A 20,495-nucleotide genomic window follows, 5' to 3' on the forward strand; every position below is an offset into this window, starting at 1 on the left:
TACTATCTATTTTTAAAATTAAATTTAATATTTTATATTTAAATTTTATTTGATACTCAATTATATAAAAAAAAATATTTATTTTTATATCCAATAGATTCGAAGATATCTACGAATATCTTATTTTCTCATATCCAATCATATCCGTCTCGTATCTATCGCACATCCAAAAAAAATAATAATTAAAATAATTTTATACATATTATCAATCAAAATAAAATTATCAATTCGATATAAAATATAATTTATAAATTTAAATTTATAGAAATCAAACATAAAAATAGAATTACAATTCAACGTAGAACATATAAATAATCAAAATAATTTTATACATATTACCAATCAAAATAAAATTATCAAAACAGAATTATAAACATATATATTCAGATATAGGTTCGAATATTATCCATACCCATAGGTTCGGATCGAATTCGAATTTGAATTTAAGTAGAAAATAGCACTATCCATATCCTATCCATATTTATGCTACAGTTTTCGGATTTTATCCAAATCCGAACTCAAATGCAAACCCGATCAAACCCTATTTTTCAACTTTGATCGTATTTGGATAAGATGCATACCCATTGGATCGGATCGGATCGATTTTGTCATTGTTATGAGTTATCTTAGACTTTAATATTTTTAAAAAAATATAATAAAGTTGGTATGAAAAAAATTTTATACTCAACGATGCAATAAAATTTTTAAAGATTTACAACTTCAACCAACACTTTTATCCAATACAATTAAGTTATCTAATTTTTAAATTAATTTAATTTAAATTTTAATTATAATTTATATTAATTTATCGGATATGTCATAAGATGGGTTTTGATATATTAAAAAATATATATATAAATATTTAATATGACATCACATAAAAATGCTTTCATGACACGCCAATAAAATTTATAGGATCTTGCTAAGTCGATTTGAGGTTGGATGTTTTGATTGTATTAAATAAAAATTTAAAATAAAATTAATTTTTAATTTAAATTTTTTATATTATTAAGCAAGATTTTTATAGGATCCGATAAATTACATATAATCTCTCGATGGGATATCTTTCGTGCAAAAGAAGGTTTTACTGTCCTTCGAGTGAATCCATCGTTGGATCACCCAACATTAGCACCAAGAGCTGTGCAGAGGATGGATGGATGGACTAGATATGCTTTGAGCTTTGTGCAGAATGCGATCCGATGGATGACGTTGTGAAAGTGGATCAATCAATCTTCCCCTCAGATGAGGGAATGATATTGGCAACCTGCCGACTTTATTTTAAAACAATGGAACATCCTTCCCATGAAAACCCGGTAACAACTGCCATCGGTGAAATATATTAGGCAAAACTTTACGTACCTCCAAGTTTAAAAAAAACCTTCATTATCTGTAGGTCCTAGGTCATTGAATTTCTAGGGGCAGCAAAATTTGCCTACTTAATTATAGTCGAGTACAATTTTTAAAGATTATATGTGAATTAGCCGGTTGTCTACCAGAGAGGGCACATTCACCAATAGAATTACTTCCGTACAAGTCGCGCACAAGATATATATAGATTCTCTTAAATTCTCGTGATGGTGAGTTTAATTTCAGATCATTTGATCTAATCATCAAGGACTTTACTAATTTGATAAACTAACACTTCTATAACTAAATTTTTATTTTTATTAAATTGATATTTACACACTAACATCCATACCATGTTTGATCGTGACTGAGTCTTTAAATACAATTTTTCAATCGTTGAGCATAACTACGATTACTATTTGAAAAAAAAAAGAATATGATCGTAAAAAAAGTGCAAACCTCAAGCAAATTTCTGACACGTTCACCGCAGAGAAAAAAAAAAAAAAAAAAAGCAAAAGAGCATTTTCAAACTCCTTACTACTCGGCTTTCAATCATTCCTCTGATAGGAGCAACCATTGAAAAATATCCAAAAATACTACAGCTAAAGATAGAGAAGATGCCCAAGTTAAGTCCAAGATTTTTTTTAAGATCCATGACGCTCTTTATATAGTATAGAAAAAATATATTTTCTCGTCTGATTGGATCATATAGCTACTATTTTTCAATGCATATTTAATATCTGCAGTTTCACTTTTTTGTTTGAAATTTTGAATGATGAAAATATCTTTCTTATTCTGAAAAAATTATGGCATCCTGTTGCTATATTATGACATTCTTCTATCAAATTATGACTTCTTATTCATAATTTGGACACAGGATATCATATAAGAAAGAAATAGTATTTTCGTCATTTAAAAATTTCATAAATTTTTGATGACGAAAATATTCTTTTTTTTATGATTTCTAAAAAAAAATTATGATTGTTTCTATGCAGGAAGAAGTCATAATTTGACCATAGCATATCATAACATAGCTACATGATGTCATAATTTGTTAGGATTTGATGCCTCGAGATTCAGCCCACATTGAGCCCACAGCGAGGTTCGCGGCAAAAAACGGAGTCCAACGAGACCAAGATCACCTGAAACGGAGCTTGGATGGAGGAGATACGAGCTTTTGAAGTCGGCATGAGAATCGAGGTGGCAGAGGACCGCCGGCGACCGGCGGCGGGCGGCAGCGGCGCACGGGACGCGCGACCGAGGCTCGCGCGGGACGCGCGACCCAGGCGGGCGCGCGGCCCAGCCTGGCGCGCGGCCCAGCAGGGCGCGCGGCCCAAGCGCGTGCAGGCCCACGTGCAGGCGTGGCCCAGGCTCGCACGCAGGCACGGTCCAGGCCCGCGCGTGCGACCGGTCCAGGCCCAGGCGGCCTACTGGCCCCCTTTGCCCCGGTCCACCGTGGATCGGGCGGTCCACGGCTGGGCCTATGGACCGCGTAGGCATTTCCTACGCGTTTCTCGCGGTCCACGGTACTATTTCGTGGATCGGAGCACGATCAAAGGACCCAGGTGATTTTCGGTGACGATCCGACGGTTCAGGAGGTTGATTTGGCTTGTTTAGGACTCTTAAACCTAATCTAATTAGGTTTAAACCATGTTTAACCCTTTAAAAGGGTCCTGTGACGAACAAAGGAAGCAGTGGTTCGGATTTGCGCCGTACGAAGCCCGTACGAACCCGAGAAGAGAGAGAGAGGCGAGAGTGCTGAGAGAGAAGGAGCAGGAGGCTCCTGGACAGCGGTCGCCAGGCACTTCAGGGGTTCAGGGGGTCTTCAAGAGAGAGAGAGCTTTTGTGAGAGAAACTTCTAGTGAAAGAGAATTGGATGTACAAGGGTTGAGGGTGAGGTCTCCTCTTGTAAAATTTCTTTTTCATAGTGAAGTTTGCATGCCCCGTGGAGGCGAGCCCTTTTGTGGCTGATCCACGTATTTTGATTGTTTTTCTTTTATTTTGTTTCTTCTTTCTTCCTGCTGCATCGCATGGTACTGAAAAGATCTTGGGAGGCAGTGTCCTAGCAAGACATCCATCCAACAAGTGGTATCAGAGCAAGATGGTGCAAAGACGCAGATTGCAGTGGTGGTGAGGAAGACTGAAGATGGAGAAGACAGGAACAATCAAGATGGAGATCAACAAGTTCGATGGTAAGAGCAATTTCTCCTTGTGGCAGGCAAGGGTGAAGGACGTGCTCATCTAACAGGGGTTTACCGATGCTCTCTTGTGCGATGAGAAGCCGACCACCATGGAGGTGCGGGATTGGAAATGGCTACAAATGCAGGCGGGGAGTACCATCCGTATGTACCTAGCGGATGAGGTGGTGATCCATGTGCTGAGCGAGACTTCCCTAACGGTGCTGTGATCGAAGCTCGAGGAGTTGTACATGGCGAAGTCTCTCACCAACACTCTTTTCCTCTGGAAGCAGTTTTACCAACTGCGGATGACTGAGGGACAGAGCATGCAGGAGCATCTCAGCCACTTGCAGAAGATCCTCACCGACCTTCTCAACATTGGCGAGAACGTTGAGGAGAAGACCAGGGCGCTGGTTTTGCTGGCGTTGCTTCCCCCTTCATACGAGTCCTTGGTAACTGCTCTTCTAGTGGAGAAGAGCACTATCAAGATGGACGAGGTCACCGCGGCGATACTCCAGAACGAGATTCTCAGGAGAACCCAGCTTCGAGCTCAGGTGGCGGTAGCTCAGCTTTGGTGGCTTCTGGAGGTGCAGGAGGTGGTAGACGGAGCGACAGAAGATCGCAACGAGGGCGGTCTAAGTCCAGGAGGGACTTGAGCAAAATCAGGTGTTACCGGTGTGAGGAGTTGGGGCATCTAGCCAGAGATTGCCCTCAACTTAAGAATCGGACGGTGGTTGCTGTAGCGACGGTCGACAGCGATTTAGATGGAGATGTCTTGGAGATATCTGACGAGGTATCTACTTCTTCCCAGCAGTGGATATTAGATTCTACATGCCCCTATCATGTATGTTGCAGAGAGGAGCAGTTTGACTCCCTGGAGAATAGTGAGGGCACTGTATATCTGTCGGATGGATTGAGCTGTGCGATCAGAGGTATTGGGACGGTCAGCGGGAGGACACATGACGGTGCAGTGAGGAGATTGGGGGAGGTCCGATACATACCCGATTTCAGACGGAATCTTATCTCACTTAGCAGACTGGATTCGAGAGGCTACAGGACGGTAGCTGGTGGAGGAATCCTGAGGGTGCTACGCGGCGATAGGATTATGCTGGAGGGGATGAAGGGGACTATGTTGGGAATAGTGTCCCAAAGCCAATCGTCAGCCTGTTGACGGTTGTACTCCTTTTGTATTAGTACATGAATTATAAATAAATAAAAATTATTTTGGTATTTTTTCATCACAAATATTTCATCTTCTAATGAACTCCTGTGTTGTGGTGAAGTCTTTAGGACTATTTAGACTCGACAAAGGAGGATTTGTCGCTTAGTCCTTAAACCTGTTCGCGACCAAATGATACGTTGTTACCAAGGACGACAACGTTTATCGAGCATAGGTCGTTGTGTGCCATATGGGTTGGTTGTCCTCATAATCAAGGAGTGTGGAGACACTGGTATGGCATACAGGTGAGATGTAATGGTACATCTGCACTGAACGTGACCGACTTCGGAGCTATTTCTGCTGTCAAATTTTGCTCCGATGGGATATGGGTATAAATGTCCCTCCGACCTGAGACCGCCATGGTGACTTGCAAGCAACTCACAGCACTTAGGCACTGGACTACCTGAATTTCTAATTCAGTGACGGAAGGCTGCTGGGTGTAGTCAAGTACTTGACTTGTCGGTGCGTGTATCAAGATGGGATTGACCACTCTAGTTTAGGAGCTGTGTACAGTCGTGTTTCAATTTAGCAAAATCTTGGCCAGGGTAGTCCTAGTGAGGAGTCACAGGACTAATTGAGTTGAGAACGATTCGGATGATCTTATCAGGGTTGACAGTTTAACCCTGAGTCGTCCTAAACACAGGGGTCAAAAGGGATAAATTATATGGTAACCATATTCACGTAGGTTCTGAATGTTGCGATTGTGACTATTCGACCTATCCGGACGTCGGATATCATTACTAGATGGTCACTTTGATTAGTACAGAAATTGGTTCCTGTGCTATCGGCTTAGGTTCGAACCTGCGGGGTCACACACATTAGAGGTTCCTTTCTGATCTGATGGCTGATCATGAGTCTTATGTGTCTGGGACTCTATGATTGAGAATTAAGATTCTCTGATCATGAGTTCCACACATTTTGGGTACCGGGGTCAAAATTTTGAATTTCAAATTTTGAATTTGAAATTTGAACTCTTCGATCAAAGGTTTCATATTGATGGACTCTGATACCCGATTGCCCATCGGATTTGGACTCAATAATTCTGAGAGGTTTTATTAGTGATTTGATCGCTAATTAACTCAATTTGATTGAGTAATTATTTTTGGATCAAGTCCAATTGAATTGGATTCAGTTGGGTTTGACCTGATTAGGTTAAGAGTTGACCTAATCGTCGAGATGGTTTGGTCCCTGATTTGATCAGGGGTTGGGCTTAGTCAATTTTTAATTTGATTAAGATTTTATTGAGCCTAATTAAGCCTAATTAAGTTAGGTTTAATTTAGTCTAATTGTGCTTAACCTATTTTGATTAGGTTGGTTCAATTAAGATCAAACCACCATTCGAATTTGAATCCCTGCACCACCTTAAATCTTTGCATCCATTTGAATTCACGAGAAGAAACTTCTCATAAATTTTTTCCCACGCAAAGCCCTTCTCACGCCCACTTTTGTGCATCATATGGATGGATAAAGCTGATTAGTTAACCATTCAAATTCAAAGCGTGTTTGAATTTGAATGGATAACTTATCTCTTTTGCCTTCAAGCTTATCCATCTTGTGCGCCACATAATTCACACGAGAAAGAGTTTCTCGTGAAACCTTTCCACGCACAAAGAGTCCACGCCCTTCTCTTCTCACGCCACAAGTGGATAGGGATGAGTTGGTTTTCATTTGAATTCAAATTTGATTTGAATTCAAATGTGTAACCACTTGTCTTTATCCTCTCATGCGGATAAGACACGTTTTGAACTATTTTAAAAGAGATAGGGAGGTGGGGCGTGCGTAGAAAAATTCTGAGAAAGAAAGTGGGGCGTGAGGAAGCCTTGTGCGTGAGGTGAAGGTCCAAAACCTTCCGAGAGAAAAAGAAAGAAAAGAAAGAAAATTGGGCGCAGGGTTTTTGGTGTGTACCCTAGAGTTTCTACCTAGGGTTTGGGAAGTGAGATTGGTGTGCCACGAGTGTCATGAGTCCACCAAATTTCAGGGAGAGATCCATCAGCCTCTCAACCAATCGTGCAGACGATCCAGAGTATCCGAGGAGTTGGCACACATCGATCGAAGGAGTTCGATCAACATCAGCCATCAAAAGGATGAAATCACGAACTAGCATTCGTGAGGAGCTGATCAGACTACCCACAAAAGGTGATGTGTTCTGAACACAGTACAGTAAAAAGTTTACTGTTTCAAATTTGAATTTCAAATTTAAATGCATGCTATTGTATCATATTTAGATCCTAGTGTAGGGTTAATTAGTATTAATTAATGAGATTAATTAATAATTTTACTGTAAAATAGTAATTTTGAAAAAGTTTTAAAATTATCATTTTACCCCTGCACTGAATTTTTACTTCAAATGGTATCAGAGCATGGTTCTAGAATATGATATACATATGCATGCGTAGATTAAGGTGTAATCTATAAGTTTAAATTTAAAATTTAAAATTTGAAATTTGTTAGAAGTTTCAAATTTGAAATTCAAAATTTGAAATTTAAATTTTAAATTTTAAATTTTAAATTTTAACATTTGAAATTTAAATTTTGAAATTTGTTTGAAATTTCAAATTTAAAATTTGAAATTCAAAATTCAAAATTTAAAATTCAAAGATTGAAAATTCAAAATTTGAAATTTGGTTAAAATCTCAAATTTAAAATTTGAAATTTGAAATTTGAAATTTGAAATTTAAAATTCAAAATTTAAAATTCAAAGATTGAAAATTCGAAATTTGAAATTTGGTTGAAATCTCAAATTTGAAATTTGAAATTTGAAATTTGAAATTTAAAATTCAAAATTTAAATTTTGAAATTGATATATTTAGATATACTTGATCCAAGTAGCAAGTAATCTAATTGGGTTGGTTGCCATGGCCGTCCGGTCATAGGAGAAAAGTAGGGTTTAAAGGCCCTCTCTTCCCATTCGATGGGGTCTCCTATGGTGGTAGGGATGCCGATGCAATTATATCCCATGCCGATGAAACAGCGAAGGAACTTAATTATAAAATTTATCATGAATGTGTTAGATTAGATCTAAAAGAAAATTCATGATTTATTTTGAATTATTTTCTGTTATGAAATGAGCAATAGGATTGCTGTTTATGAATTGTGCTGACCCGTTTGTGAAATGAGTCAACACATTTGGTGAACAAAAAATAAAATCTTTCAAAATTTAAAAATTATTTTTGAAATGCCAAATCCTGACCCATCAGCCCAAGTACTTAATTAAAAGAATTAAGTGTTGTCTAGTAGGTCTAGAATTATGAATTAAGACCTAAGACAATTGCATAAACTTGTGGGTCAATGGGTTAGATGAATTAGGTCCATAATTGGGTTAGACCTAAGGTTAGCTTAAAAAATAGACTAAATGGAGTAATTGATCAAATCTAATCAAAAATTGAATTAGATTAGGTCAAGGATACTCTAGACTCAACTTCAATAGTTGTAGTTGAATGGGTCCATGTCTTTAACTAGACCAAGATGGACTTAATTCATGGCTACGCGGTGAAGCCCTATTTACTAAGTTGATCAAAATTAAAACTAATGAACCGGTTAGTGTCTAAGGTAAGTTCGGCAGTTTTGATCAGTGGTTCTTAAGCGGGAGCTACTCGCATTGATTCGATCATTGACGAGTTAATGGCAAATCCCCACCACTGATCTCACTTACCTGGCCAATCTGGTAAGTTAGATTTTGATTAGATCACTTGGTGATTAGAGCTCACCCATATCATTAGGTAAATTTGTGTGACTAATTTAGGTGCTCCTAATGCTAGCTTTAATTAAATCTTTTTTAATCTGACTTGGTGAAGTCAGTGGGAGGATTGAAATTGGCTGGATGATTTCTTCTCTACTATCCTTTAATAAAATTCTCAAAAATTATTAGGTCCCTAAAATGATTAAATTATAATGATAACTAAGTCAATGCCTCCCATTAAGTGAGTGATAATGAGTCCATTAGTTCAATGATCATTGGAGGCCCAAAGGCCTGGTGCTCATTGGCTAATGAAATTATCATTCATAATATGATAATTTGATTGAGTCTTTCTGATGGTGGTTAGGTTGGCCAGCCAAAGTCGGGCCTGATCATTTATTGGTCTGATTCACCAAATTAAGTCATGTTAATGGTTGGACCTAACCAGATCTTTTCAGTGGAGACCAAAGCCTACTGATTAGGTTCTGGGGCAAAATCAATTACTAGAAGTTGTTTAGAGAAACAACTGGTTAAGAACCTACCCATAGATGCACATGGGTTGACCAACCAAAGTTGGGCTCGTGTACAGTCTGTGTGAATTCTAGTACCTATTAAGAATTAAAATAATTCCTCGAATTGGAGGTTGAGGCTACCAGTTCGTAAAAATATTGAAAAAAACTTTAGACTAAAGTCCAAGTCTTTAGTATTAATTTATGTACTAATAGAGGTCTGGTTTTCCTTTATACAGCTATGGCCACTACCCTGTCGCTCCAGTCATTATTAGATAACGACAAGCTCATGGGACCTAATTTCGATAGCTGGTATCGAAAATTAAAAATCGTCCTTGAGCATGAGTGGATCCTTTATGTAGTAACGGATCAAGCACCTGAGGAGCCAGCTCCGAACGCTAGTAAGGTGATCCGAGATACTTACCAGAAGTGGCTCAATGACCGTACTACCGTCCGATGTATTATGCTGGCAGCAATGAATGACGAGTTCAGCCGCAGGTTTGAGAACGCCCAGCCACAGGAGATGCTTCAAATGTTGAATGACTCCTTTGGCACGCCTGACGACGTTGAAAGGCACAAAACTAGTTGTGCCATTTTCAATGCTCGGATGAGAGATGGGGCCTCAGTTACTGATCATGTACTATACATGATTGAGATGATTGAGCGCTGAGCAAATTGGGTTTTTCTCAGCACGAGCAGCTCGGTAAGGATGCGATCCTTAATTCCTTGCCCAAGTCCTTCCTCCCATTCCTTACTCATTTTCGAATGACAAAGCCTGCAGTAAACTACCATGGGTTGTTGGGGTTGCTGCAGAACTTTGAGAAGGATCACCAGCTCCATAAGGAGTCGGTGAATGCAGTGGGAGGGTCTTCTTCTCGTCATCGACCCTTTGGGAAGGGGAAGAAGAACAAGAAGAAGAAGAACAAGAAGGTGCAACCTCATGCTGGGATGGTTGCACAGGGTCAGACCAAGAAGCGCAAGCCCGACCAGAGCCAGGCGGAGTGCTTCTTTTGCAAGAAGCAGGGGCATTGGAAGAGGAACTGTCCTCAATACATTGCCTCCCTGGACCCGAACAGGTCGAAAAAGAAGCAAGGTAATTATATGATAACTCCTTGCAACTTTTTCATTTGTGATACTACTGCCTGGGTATTGGATACCGGAAGCCCTTATCATATTTGTAATTCGATGCAGGGTATGCAGGTCAGTAGGAGATTTGATGAGGCGAGAGGTTCCTGAACGTTGGAGATGGAAGCAAAGTTTCAGTTCTAGCTTTAGGAATCATGAGTCTTGTAATCAATTCTCGTAATGTAATTCTGAGTGAATGTCACTATTGTCCAAGCTTTTTATTAAATATTATTTCTGTAGGCCTTTTGGCCATGTACGGTTATGATTTTTTAATAAAAAAAAAAATTTACAATATCATTTTGAATGGTGTTACAATAATTGTTGGACAATTAAATAATGAAATTTACTTACTATCACAGCCTGTTAATATGGTTCAAAACTTCGGTAAACGCCCTAGAATAGATAATGTGTCAGAAGTCTACCTTTGGCACTGTAGGCTAGGTCATATCAATAAGAACAAGATAAACAGGTTGGCTCAAGAAGAAATTCTTGAACTTGGTGATTGTGAATCACTTCCAACCTGTGAGTCTTGTCTTCTTGAAAAGATGATCAAGTCACCTTTTACTGGAAAAGGTGAGCGAGCCAGTGAACTCTTGGGTCTGGTACATTCTGATGTATGTGGACCAATGAGCTCAAGTGCAAGAGGTGGATATTTCTACTTCATAACCTTCAGAAACGACCTATCGAAGTATGGGTATGTCTACTTAATGAAGCATAAGTCAGAGTCATTTGAAATGTTCAAACTATTCCGAAATGAGGTAGAAAAATAAACTGGGAAGTGTATTAAAATTTTTTGATCTGATCGAGGAGATGAAGACCTTTCCAATGAGTTTCTGACGTATCTAGGAGAGAATGGGATTCTCTCTCAGTGGACTCCTCTTGGAACACCACAGCATAATGGTGTGTCTGAAAGGAGGAATCGGACCTTATTGGACATGGTTCGATCCATGATGGGATTTGCTGGTCTGTCGATCTCCCTCTGGGGATATGCGCTCGAATCGGCTTGTTATCTTCTAAATAGAGTTTCGAGTAAGTCTGTAGCCAAAACGCCATATGAGATATGGATAGGACGTAAGACAGTACTCTCGCACCTTAGGGTTTGGGGGTGTTCGGCTTATGTTAAATGTTTAATTACAGACAAGCTTGGACCTAGGTCTGACAAGTGTAATTTTATAGGGTACCCAAAAGAGACCAAAGGATATTATTTCTACCTTGCTGATGAGCAAAAGGTGTTTGTCAGCCTTAAGACAATCTTTTTAGAAAAGAAGTTTCTTAATGAAGGAACTGTTGCCTCTAAGGTCGAACTTGACGAAGTTTGACAGGTGAAAAAATCGACACATGTTACTGAACCTGAACCGAATTTGATTAGATCAGATCCGGAGCCCATTGATTATGCAACCTTAAGGCGGTCTGGTAGAGTACCACATCAACCAGACAGATACTATGATTTTTTGGTCCAAGATGGCGATCCTGTCGAACTTGATGAAAATGATGAGGATCCGATCACCTACATGGATGCAATGCAGAGACCTGACTCTGAGAAATGGCTAGAGGCCATGAAATCCGAAATGGAGTCCATGAAAGTCAACGATGTGTGGACATTGGTTGACTCACCCGAAGGAGTGAAACCCATAGGGTGTAAGTGGGTCTTCAAGAGGAAGAGGGGCGCAGACGGAAAGGTGGAGACCTATAAAGCCTGTCTGGTTGTCAAGGGATATCGTCAACGTTATGGTATAAACTATGATGAGATATTTTTTCCTGTGGCAATGCTCAAATCCATTCGGATTATGCTTGCGATAGCTGCCCATCTAGACTATGAAATCTGGCAGATGGATGTGAAGACAGCTTTCCTAAACAGAGAGCTGGACGAAGAGGTGTATATGATACAACCTGAAGGGTTCACATCCACAGATGAGTCTAAGATATGCAAGCTACAAAGGTCCATTTATGGACTTAAGCAGGCATCTCAGAGTTGGAACATACATTTTGATAGGACGATCAAAACGTATGACTTCGTTAAGAACGGAGAAGAGCCCTACATTTATAAGTGGGCTAATGGTCCAGTAGTAGTATTTCTTGTATTGTATGTGGATGACACTCTCTTAATCGGGAATGATGTCCCTGCATTACAGGGAATAAAGATTTGACTGTCGTCACAGTTCTCCATGAAGGATCTGGGAGAAGCTTCCTACATCCTAGAGATGAGGATCTATAAGGATAGATCCAAAAGGTTGCTTGGCTTATCCCAGTCCACGTACATTGATACTATGCTGAAAAGGTTCAGCATGGAGAATTTCAAGAAAGGCTATCTACCGATAGGCCATGGAATTTCTCACTCGAAAAGGGATTGTCCGACAACACCTCAAGAGAGAGAGCGTATGGGTAGGATTCCATATACTTCGGCAGTGGGATCTATTATGTACGCCATGACATGTACACGACCAGATGTGGCATACTCACTAAGGGTAGTAAGTAGATACCAATCTGATCCAGGGAAGAATCACTGGAAGGTTGTTAAAACCATCCTGAAGTATTTAAGAAATACTAAGGATCAGTGGCTTGTATATGGTGAATCAGACTTGAGACTTATAGGGTTTACAGACTCTAGTTTTCAGTCTGATCGTGATGACAGCAAGAGTGTGTCAGGATTTATTTTTACCTTTAATGGTGGGGCTGTCTGCTGGAAGAGTTCCAAGCAGCACACTGTGGCTGATTCAGTATGCGAGGCGGAGTATATTGCTGCATCAGATGCTGCCAAAGAAGCGGTGTGGCTGAGAAAATTCATCATCGAGCTCGGAGTAGCACCCTCCCTTGTTGGTCCAGTTTTGCTCTACTGTGACAGCTTTGGAGCCATTACTCAGGCGAAGGAACCGAAGGCACACCAGCGGACGAAGCATATTCTGTGCCGCTACCATCTCATCCGGGAGATCGTGGATAGAGGTGACGTCGACCTTCAGAAGATCGACGGGAAGGAGAATCTGGCCGACCCATTCACTAAAACCATTGCGGTGAAGGAGTTTAACGACTACAAGTCGAAGATGGGTATTAGATACTGCACCGATTGACTTTAGGCCAAGTGGGAGATTGTTGGGAATAGTGTCCCAAAGTCAATCATCAGTCTGTTGACGGTTGTGCTCCTTTTGTATTAGTACATGAATTATAAATAAATAAAAATTATTTTGGTATTTTTTCATCACAAATGTTTCATCTTCTAATGAACTCCTGTGTTGTGGTAAAGTCCTTAGGACTATTTAGACTCGACAAAGGAGGATTTGTCGCTTAGTCCTTAAACCTGTTCGCGACCAAATGATACGTTGTTACCAAGGACGATAACGTTTATCGAGCATAGGTCGTTGTGTGCCATATGGGTTGGTTGTCCTCATAACCAAGGAGTATGGAGACACTGGTATGACATACAGGTGAGATGTAATGGTACATCTGCACTGAACGTGACCGACTCCGGAGCTATTTCTGCTGTCAAGATTTGCTCCGATGGGATATGGGTATAAATGTCCCTCCGACCTGAGACCGCCATGGTGACTTGCAAGCAACTCACGGCACTTAGGCACTGGACTACCTGAATTTCTAATTCAGTGACGGAAGGCTGCTGGGTGTAGTCAAGTACTTGACTTGTCGGTGTGTGTGTCAAGATGGGATTGACCACTCCAGTTTAGAAGCTGTGTACAGTCGTATTTCAATTTAGCAAAACCTTGGCCAGGGTAGTCCTAGTGAGGAGTCATAGGACTAATTGAGTTGAGCACGATTCGGATGATCTTATCAGGGTTGACAGTTTAACCCTGAATCGTCCTAAACACAGGGGTCAAAAGGGATGAATTATACGGTAACCATATTCACGTAGGTTCTGAATATTGCGATTGTGACTATTCAACCTATCCGGACGTCGGGTACCATTGCTAGATGGTCACTTCGATTAGTACAGGAATTGGTTCCTGTGCTACCGGTTTAGGTTCGAACCTGCGGGGTCACACACATTAGAGGTTCCTTTCTGATCTGATGGCTGATTATGAGTCTTATGTGTCTGAAACTCTATGATTGAGAATTAGGATTCTCTGATCATGAGTTCCACACATTTTGGGTACCGGGGTCAAAATTTTGAATTTCAAATTTTGAATTTGAAATTTGAACTCTTCGATCAAAGGTTTCATATTGATGGACTTTGATACCCGATTGCCCATCGAATTTGGACTCAATAATTATGAGAGGTTTTATTAGTGATTTGATCGCTAATTAACTCAATTTGATTGAGTAATTATTTTTGGATCAAGTCTAATTGAATTGGATTCAGTTGGGTTTGATCCGATTAGGTTAAGAGTTGACCTAATCGTCGAGATGGTTTGGTCCCTGATTTGATCAGGGGTTGGGCTTAGTCAATTTCTGATTTGATTAGGATTTTATTGAGCCTAATTAAGCCTAACTAAGCCTAACTAAGTTGGGTTTAATTTAGTCTAATTGTGCTTAACCTATTTTGATTAGGTTGGTTCAATTAAGATCAAACCACCATTCGAATTTGAATCCCTGCACCACCTTAAATCTCTGCATCCATTTGAATTCACGAGAAGAAACTTCTCGTGAATTTTTCTCACACAAAGCCCTTCTCACGCCCACTTTTGTGTACTATATGGATGGATAAAGCTGATTAGTTAACCATTCAAATTCAAAGCGTGTTTGAATTTGAATAGATAACTTATCTCTTTTGCCTTCAAGCTTATCCATCTTGTGCGCCACATAATTCACACAAGAAAGAGTTTTTCGTGAAACCTTTCCACGCACAAAGAGTCCACGTCCTTCTCTTCTCACGCCATAAGTAGATAGGGATGAGTTGATTTTCATTTGAATTCAAATTTGATTTGAATTCAAATGTGTAACCACTTGTCTTTATCCTCTCACGCGGATAAGACACGTTTTGAACTGTTTTAAAAGAGATAGGGAGGTGGGGCGTGCGTAGAAAAATTCTGAGAAAGAAAGTGGGGCGTGAGGAAGCCTTGTGCATGAGGTGAAAGTCTGAGAGAAAAAGAAAGAAAAGAAAGAAAATTGAGCGCAGGATTTTTGGTGTGTACCCTAGAGTTTCTACCTAGGGTTCGGGAAGTGAGATTGGTATGCCACGAGTGTCGTGAGTCCATCAAATTTTAGGAAGAGATCCATCAGCCTCTCAATCAATCGTGCACATGATCCGGAGCATCCAAGGAGTCGGCACACATCGATCGAAGGAGTTCGATCAACATCAGCCATCAAAAGGATGAAATCACGAACTAGCATTCATGAGGAGCCGATCAGACGGGAGCTTCGTGTGGACGATCCGCAGAGGCCAGACACTAGTGTGGCTGCGACGTGACGATCAGATCCCTCCGACGGTGATCAGATTGCGATGATCGACTACCCGCAAAAGGTGATGTGTTCTGAACACAGTACAGTAAAAAGTTTACTGTTTTAAATTTGAATTTCAAATTTAAATGCATGCTGTTATATCATATTTAGATCCTAGTGTAGGGTTAATTAGTATTAATTAATGAGATTAATTAATAATTTCATTGTAAAATAGTAATTTTGAAAAAGTTTTAAAATTACCATTTTGCCCCTGCACTGAATTTTTGCTTCAGAGCAGAGGACATTATTACCTGGCAGGGAGTCCAGTGCGAGGTGGAGCTTCGGGAGCCAGGTGGAGCCCAGAGCAAGGTGGAGCTCCAGGAGGCGGATCGGGCATGAGACAGGAGACTCGGGAGGACGAGAGGCGACGTCGCAAGGTGAGATTCCTATTGCCGCAGGACGATGCCTCGAGCAGGTCTCAGGTCAGGAGGAGCACAGCATATGATGGAGATGGGATCGAGCAGCCTGGCTCGACTCCCATGTTTGTCCATCCATGATCAGCAGGCGATTGCCCCAGGGCATGGGGGCGAGGAGATCCAAAAGCTCTTGGAGTTTGGAGGAGGCCGAATATCGAGTCGAGATGGAGATTGTTAGGATTTGACGCCTCGAGATTCAGCCCACATTGAGTCCACAGCGAGGTTCGCGGTGAAAAATGGAGTCCAACGAGACCAAGATCACCTGAAACGAAGCTCGGATGGAGGAGATACGAGCTTTTGAAGTCGGCACGAGAATCGAGACGGTGGAGGACCGGCGGCGGGCGGCAGCGGCGCCGCCACAGGCGGCGGCGCGCGGGACGCGCGACCCAGGCTCGCGCGGGACGTGCGACCCAGGCCCGCGGCCCAGGCGGGCGCATGGCCCAGCCTGGCCCGCGGCCCAGCCGCGCGCAGGCCCACGCGCAGGCGCGGCCCAGGCTCGCGCGCAGGCGCGGCCCAGGCCCGCGCGCACGGCCGGCCCAGGCCCAGGCGGCCTGCTGGCCCCCTTTGCCCCGGTCCACCGTGGACCGAGCGGTCCACCGTGGACCGTGCGGTCCACGGCTGGGCTTGTGGACCGCGTAGGCGTTTCCTATGCGTTTCTCGCGGTCCACGGCACTATTTCATGGACCGGAGCGCGATCGGAGGGCCCAGGTGATTTCCGGTGACGATCCGACGGTTCATGAGGTTGATTTGGCTTGTTTAGGACTCTTAAACCTAATCTAATTAGGTTTAAACCCTGTTTAACCCTTTAAAAGGGTCCTGTGACGAACAGAGGAAGCAGTGGTTCAGATTTGCACCGTACGAAGCCCGTACGAACCCGAGAAGAGAGAGAGAGGCGAGAGTGCTGAGAGAGAAGGAGCAGGAGGCTCCTGGACAGCGGTCGCCAGGCACTTCAGGGTTTCAGGGGGTCTTCAAGAGAGAGAGAGAGCTTTTGTAAGGGAACTTCTAGTGAGAGAGAATTGGGTGTACAAGGGTGAGGGTGAGGTCTCCTCTTGTAAAATTTCTTTTTCATAGTGAAGTTTGCATGCCCCGTGGAGGCGAGCTCTTTTGTGGCTGATCCACGTATTTTGATTGTTTTTTTTTTATTTTGTTTCTTCTTTCTTCCTGCTGCATCGCGTGGTACTGAAAAGATCTTAGAAGGTAGTGTCCTGGCCAGACATCCACCCAACATAATTTTTTAAAATAGAAAAGATATTTCATTCAAAATTTTAAATAAAAAAATAAAATTATAAGTATTAAATATGTATTAAAAAATAATAATTATGTACTCTAAGATGATTAGATGGTGCATTCTATATTATTTTTATTATATTATATACGGTGCATAAAAATTTTTACATCATCGCATGTTCTCAATGTATGAGCTCCAATGCCAAATTCTTGAGATAGCATTTCCTAACACTGAGTAACCTGTCCGCATGCTTCCCTATTTGATGGAGCACAAAGTCCACGAACACTACTCGGCTCCAAGTTCTTTAAGAAACCTTTTTGTTCCTTCTATTTTTGTCAAATATATAAAGCCTAAGTTGTGCAACACATCAACCTGCGTCTTTGTTTCTTCCCCAGTTCCGTTATGAGTTGTTGCTTAGAACACCTATGAACCAGGTTACAGCCAAATAAGAAATTGCATCATTTGATGATTATAGTGATCATGACAGTGATGGTGTATCAATTATATATAATTAAATTGAGTTCTCTACTTTGTAAATACACTCTAATTCATTTAAATCAGGATTTTGGAAAATGCGACGTCAAATCTGGCTGCCAAGCAGAGAGGCGTGACAACTCAGACAAGCCCCACTAGATAAAAATTGATTGCCCACAGACAATGCAAGTAATTATGGCCAGACTTCATCGGACGCAATCGTTTGCCTTGCGCAAATCTTAAAGTCAATATGACGGCATCCTAAGGTCGAACCTGATTCCACTTGGTAATGGGTCTACGGCACCAATCCCCATCACCCTTAATCATGAGTCATGCAAATGGGACCGCTACCATGAATTTCCATTAAAAAGGAATCTTGACCTGGACAAGCTCTCCATCCAATTGTCTTCTTCTCACGTGCCAAATGCTAGTTTGACATCTAGGGTAGCCTTTTAAAACCATCCACAATTTATTATTCCAACTGCCGTTCCATTAAACCATTCTATAGTCACCTCCGTGCGTGGTGTTTGAGGCCTGACAGCTCTAACGAGCTGTCCTCCATATGGATCTCCGATTGGTGTGAGCGACGTGACAACTGCCCCTCAGCCAACCTTGGGACTAAACTATGCAGTGCGCAACCCAGACCCACTCCCCATCTCCATAAATAAAAAACACCAGAAACTCTTCCATCACCTACACCATCAGGCAAACAGAAGAAGACCATGAGTTTCTCCGTGACCAAGCTGGCTCCGGCCCTGGTTGGCCCTTGCGAGCCCACCCCTTCCGCCAACCTTCCCCTCTCGCCGATCGATCGGGCCCCAGGCATGAGGCACTTGATCGACCTGTTCCTCGTGTTTGGGTCCGGTCAGCACCCGGCAAAGGTCGTCAGGGAAGCTTTGTCCAGGGCTTTGGTCCCCTACTACCCCGTCGCCGGCCGGTTCGTGGTGTCCGACAATGGCGAGCTCAACGTGGCTTGCACCGGTGACGGCGTATGGTTCGTCGAGGCATCGGCAAATTTCAGCCTTCAGGATGTCAACAATCTCGAACGCCCCTTCATGATCCCAAAGGAAGAGCTCCTTCCATGTCCTCCACCTCAAGTCAAGCAAGAGGATGTGCTCTTAACTTTGCAGGTACCTATTTTCTGTCTCTCCCTTCTCTGTCTTGCATCATGTTTCTATGTATTGTTAGTTTATTTTTTTCCTCTTTATGTCAAATGGTGAATGTTGAACGATTCTTGATGAAAGTAAGGGTGCATAGAAAAAGTGTTCCCTGCCTAGTAAGAAATGCCCGAGTAACATGCTTGTCACGATTAATTAATTAATTTGATTAGAAAGCTGGATCCAGCCTCACATGATAAGACTTCCTTTTTCTTTTTAGTACTGGCCAGGAAATTGCCTGCCCACCTACCACCATAACAAAACAAAATGGTTTTTGGTCCAACTTGCTAACTTGGACTTCCATGCACGCATCTCAGGTTACAGAATTCGCGTGCGGAGGATATGTAGTCGGCATCAGATTCAATCACGCAATCTTTGATGGAATTGGAGTAGCTCAATTTTTGAAAGCTATTGCGGAATTGGCCAAAGGTCTTGCACAGCCAACCGTCGAGCCAATCTGGTGCAGGGAGGCCATTCCAGACCCACCCAAGCTCCTCCCCCAGGGACCTCCACCAGTCTTCAAACCTTTAGCCTTGGAGCAGAGCATATTAGATGTATCCCTGGACCGTATCGACCAGATCAAGAACCAATTCACGAGCGAGACGGGCCAAAGATGCTCCAAATTCGACGTTGTGAGTGCGCTGGTGTGGCAGTGCCGAACGCGAGCGACTAATTTGGAGCCCCAAGTCGATGTCCACCTAGCTTTTACGGTGAACACCCGCCGCTTGTTGCAGGAGGTGTTGCCCAAGGGGGAAGGTTACTACGGCAACTGCGTCTATCCAATGGCAATTACGGCGCCATGTGAGAAGATTAAGATCGCATCCATTGTTGAGATCGTGAGCTTGATCAGAGAGGCTAAAGAGAGCGTGCCGACCAAGTTCTCCAAATGGGTGAAGGGAGACCCCAAGGAGGGGCCGTGTCTGGTGCCGCTGGAATACGGGTCGCTTTGCGTGAACGATTGGAGTCAGGTGGGGTTCTACGAGGTGGACTTTGGATGGGGTGGACCGATCCAGGTTGCTCCATTGACGGAGGATGACCTCGTCCCTTGGTGCATCTTGCTCAAGTCCGCTGCACCCATGCAAGGTGTGCGGTTGCTGTTGCGGTGCGTCCTCAAGGAACACTTGGAAGCATTCCGTGATCAAATGATGACCTTGGTCTAGCAACGTATCTCGAATTCAATGATTGAGATTTTCCTTCAGAAAAGAATCAAACGATTGAGATTCCTATGTGTTTAAACCTTCCTCTGCGAAAAAAATAAAATGGAGAGCTTGTAATGCTCGATTGTGACTCTTCGTTTCATGCTCATTATGATTGTGAAGTTAGCAAATGATATTTCTTGCTTATTTGCTTTTAAATATTGATGTGGAGCCTGGTGTTCTAACTAAGGGTACAGATCTTTGTAGAGTTGACAGCAAGTCCATATCACCCAACGTGTTAAGAGACCGACTGTATGAGCCCAAGCGTTCGTCGAAACATAAGCGAAAGATAATACTGTATGTTACATTCTTTAATTTCTTCAATAGGATACTGTTTTTTTTATTTCTTAATAGTTTGTTATTGTCCATATTTTGATGATATGAAAGGCTATTCTTATATTTATATTTTGCTCATATGGCCTCCGTTTGTGCTTGACCATTATCAGCTCTGAATGGGAGGTTGCTCTTGGTTAGTGCCACGGATGCTAAAGAGATTGGAAACAACGATCCTTACATTACATGGGATGTATTGTTTAATCTATTGGAACAAACATGTGTTTCATGCCTATCTTCGTAGTGGAAGTAT

General features: G+C 42.0%; 1 protein-coding gene across 1 annotated transcript; it reads left to right on the top strand.

Moving 5' to 3' along the window:
* Positions 1-18,157: 18,157 nt before the first annotated feature.
* Positions 18,158-20,002, top strand: LOC105037913 (acyl transferase 5). Its single transcript, XM_010913579.4, has 2 exons — positions 18,158-18,686; positions 19,031-20,002. The coding sequence occupies exons 1-2, from the start codon at positions 18,279-18,281 to the stop codon at positions 19,871-19,873; spliced, it is 1,251 nt and encodes a 416-aa protein (XP_010911881.1). The 5' UTR covers positions 18,158-18,278; the 3' UTR covers positions 19,874-20,002.
* The last annotated feature ends 493 nt before the right edge of the window (positions 20,003-20,495 follow it).

Source organism: Elaeis guineensis, chromosome 2 (assembly GCF_000442705.2).
Source record: "Elaeis guineensis isolate ETL-2024a chromosome 2, EG11, whole genome shotgun sequence".
Lineage (NCBI taxonomy): Eukaryota > Viridiplantae > Streptophyta > Magnoliopsida > Arecales > Arecaceae > Elaeis > Elaeis guineensis.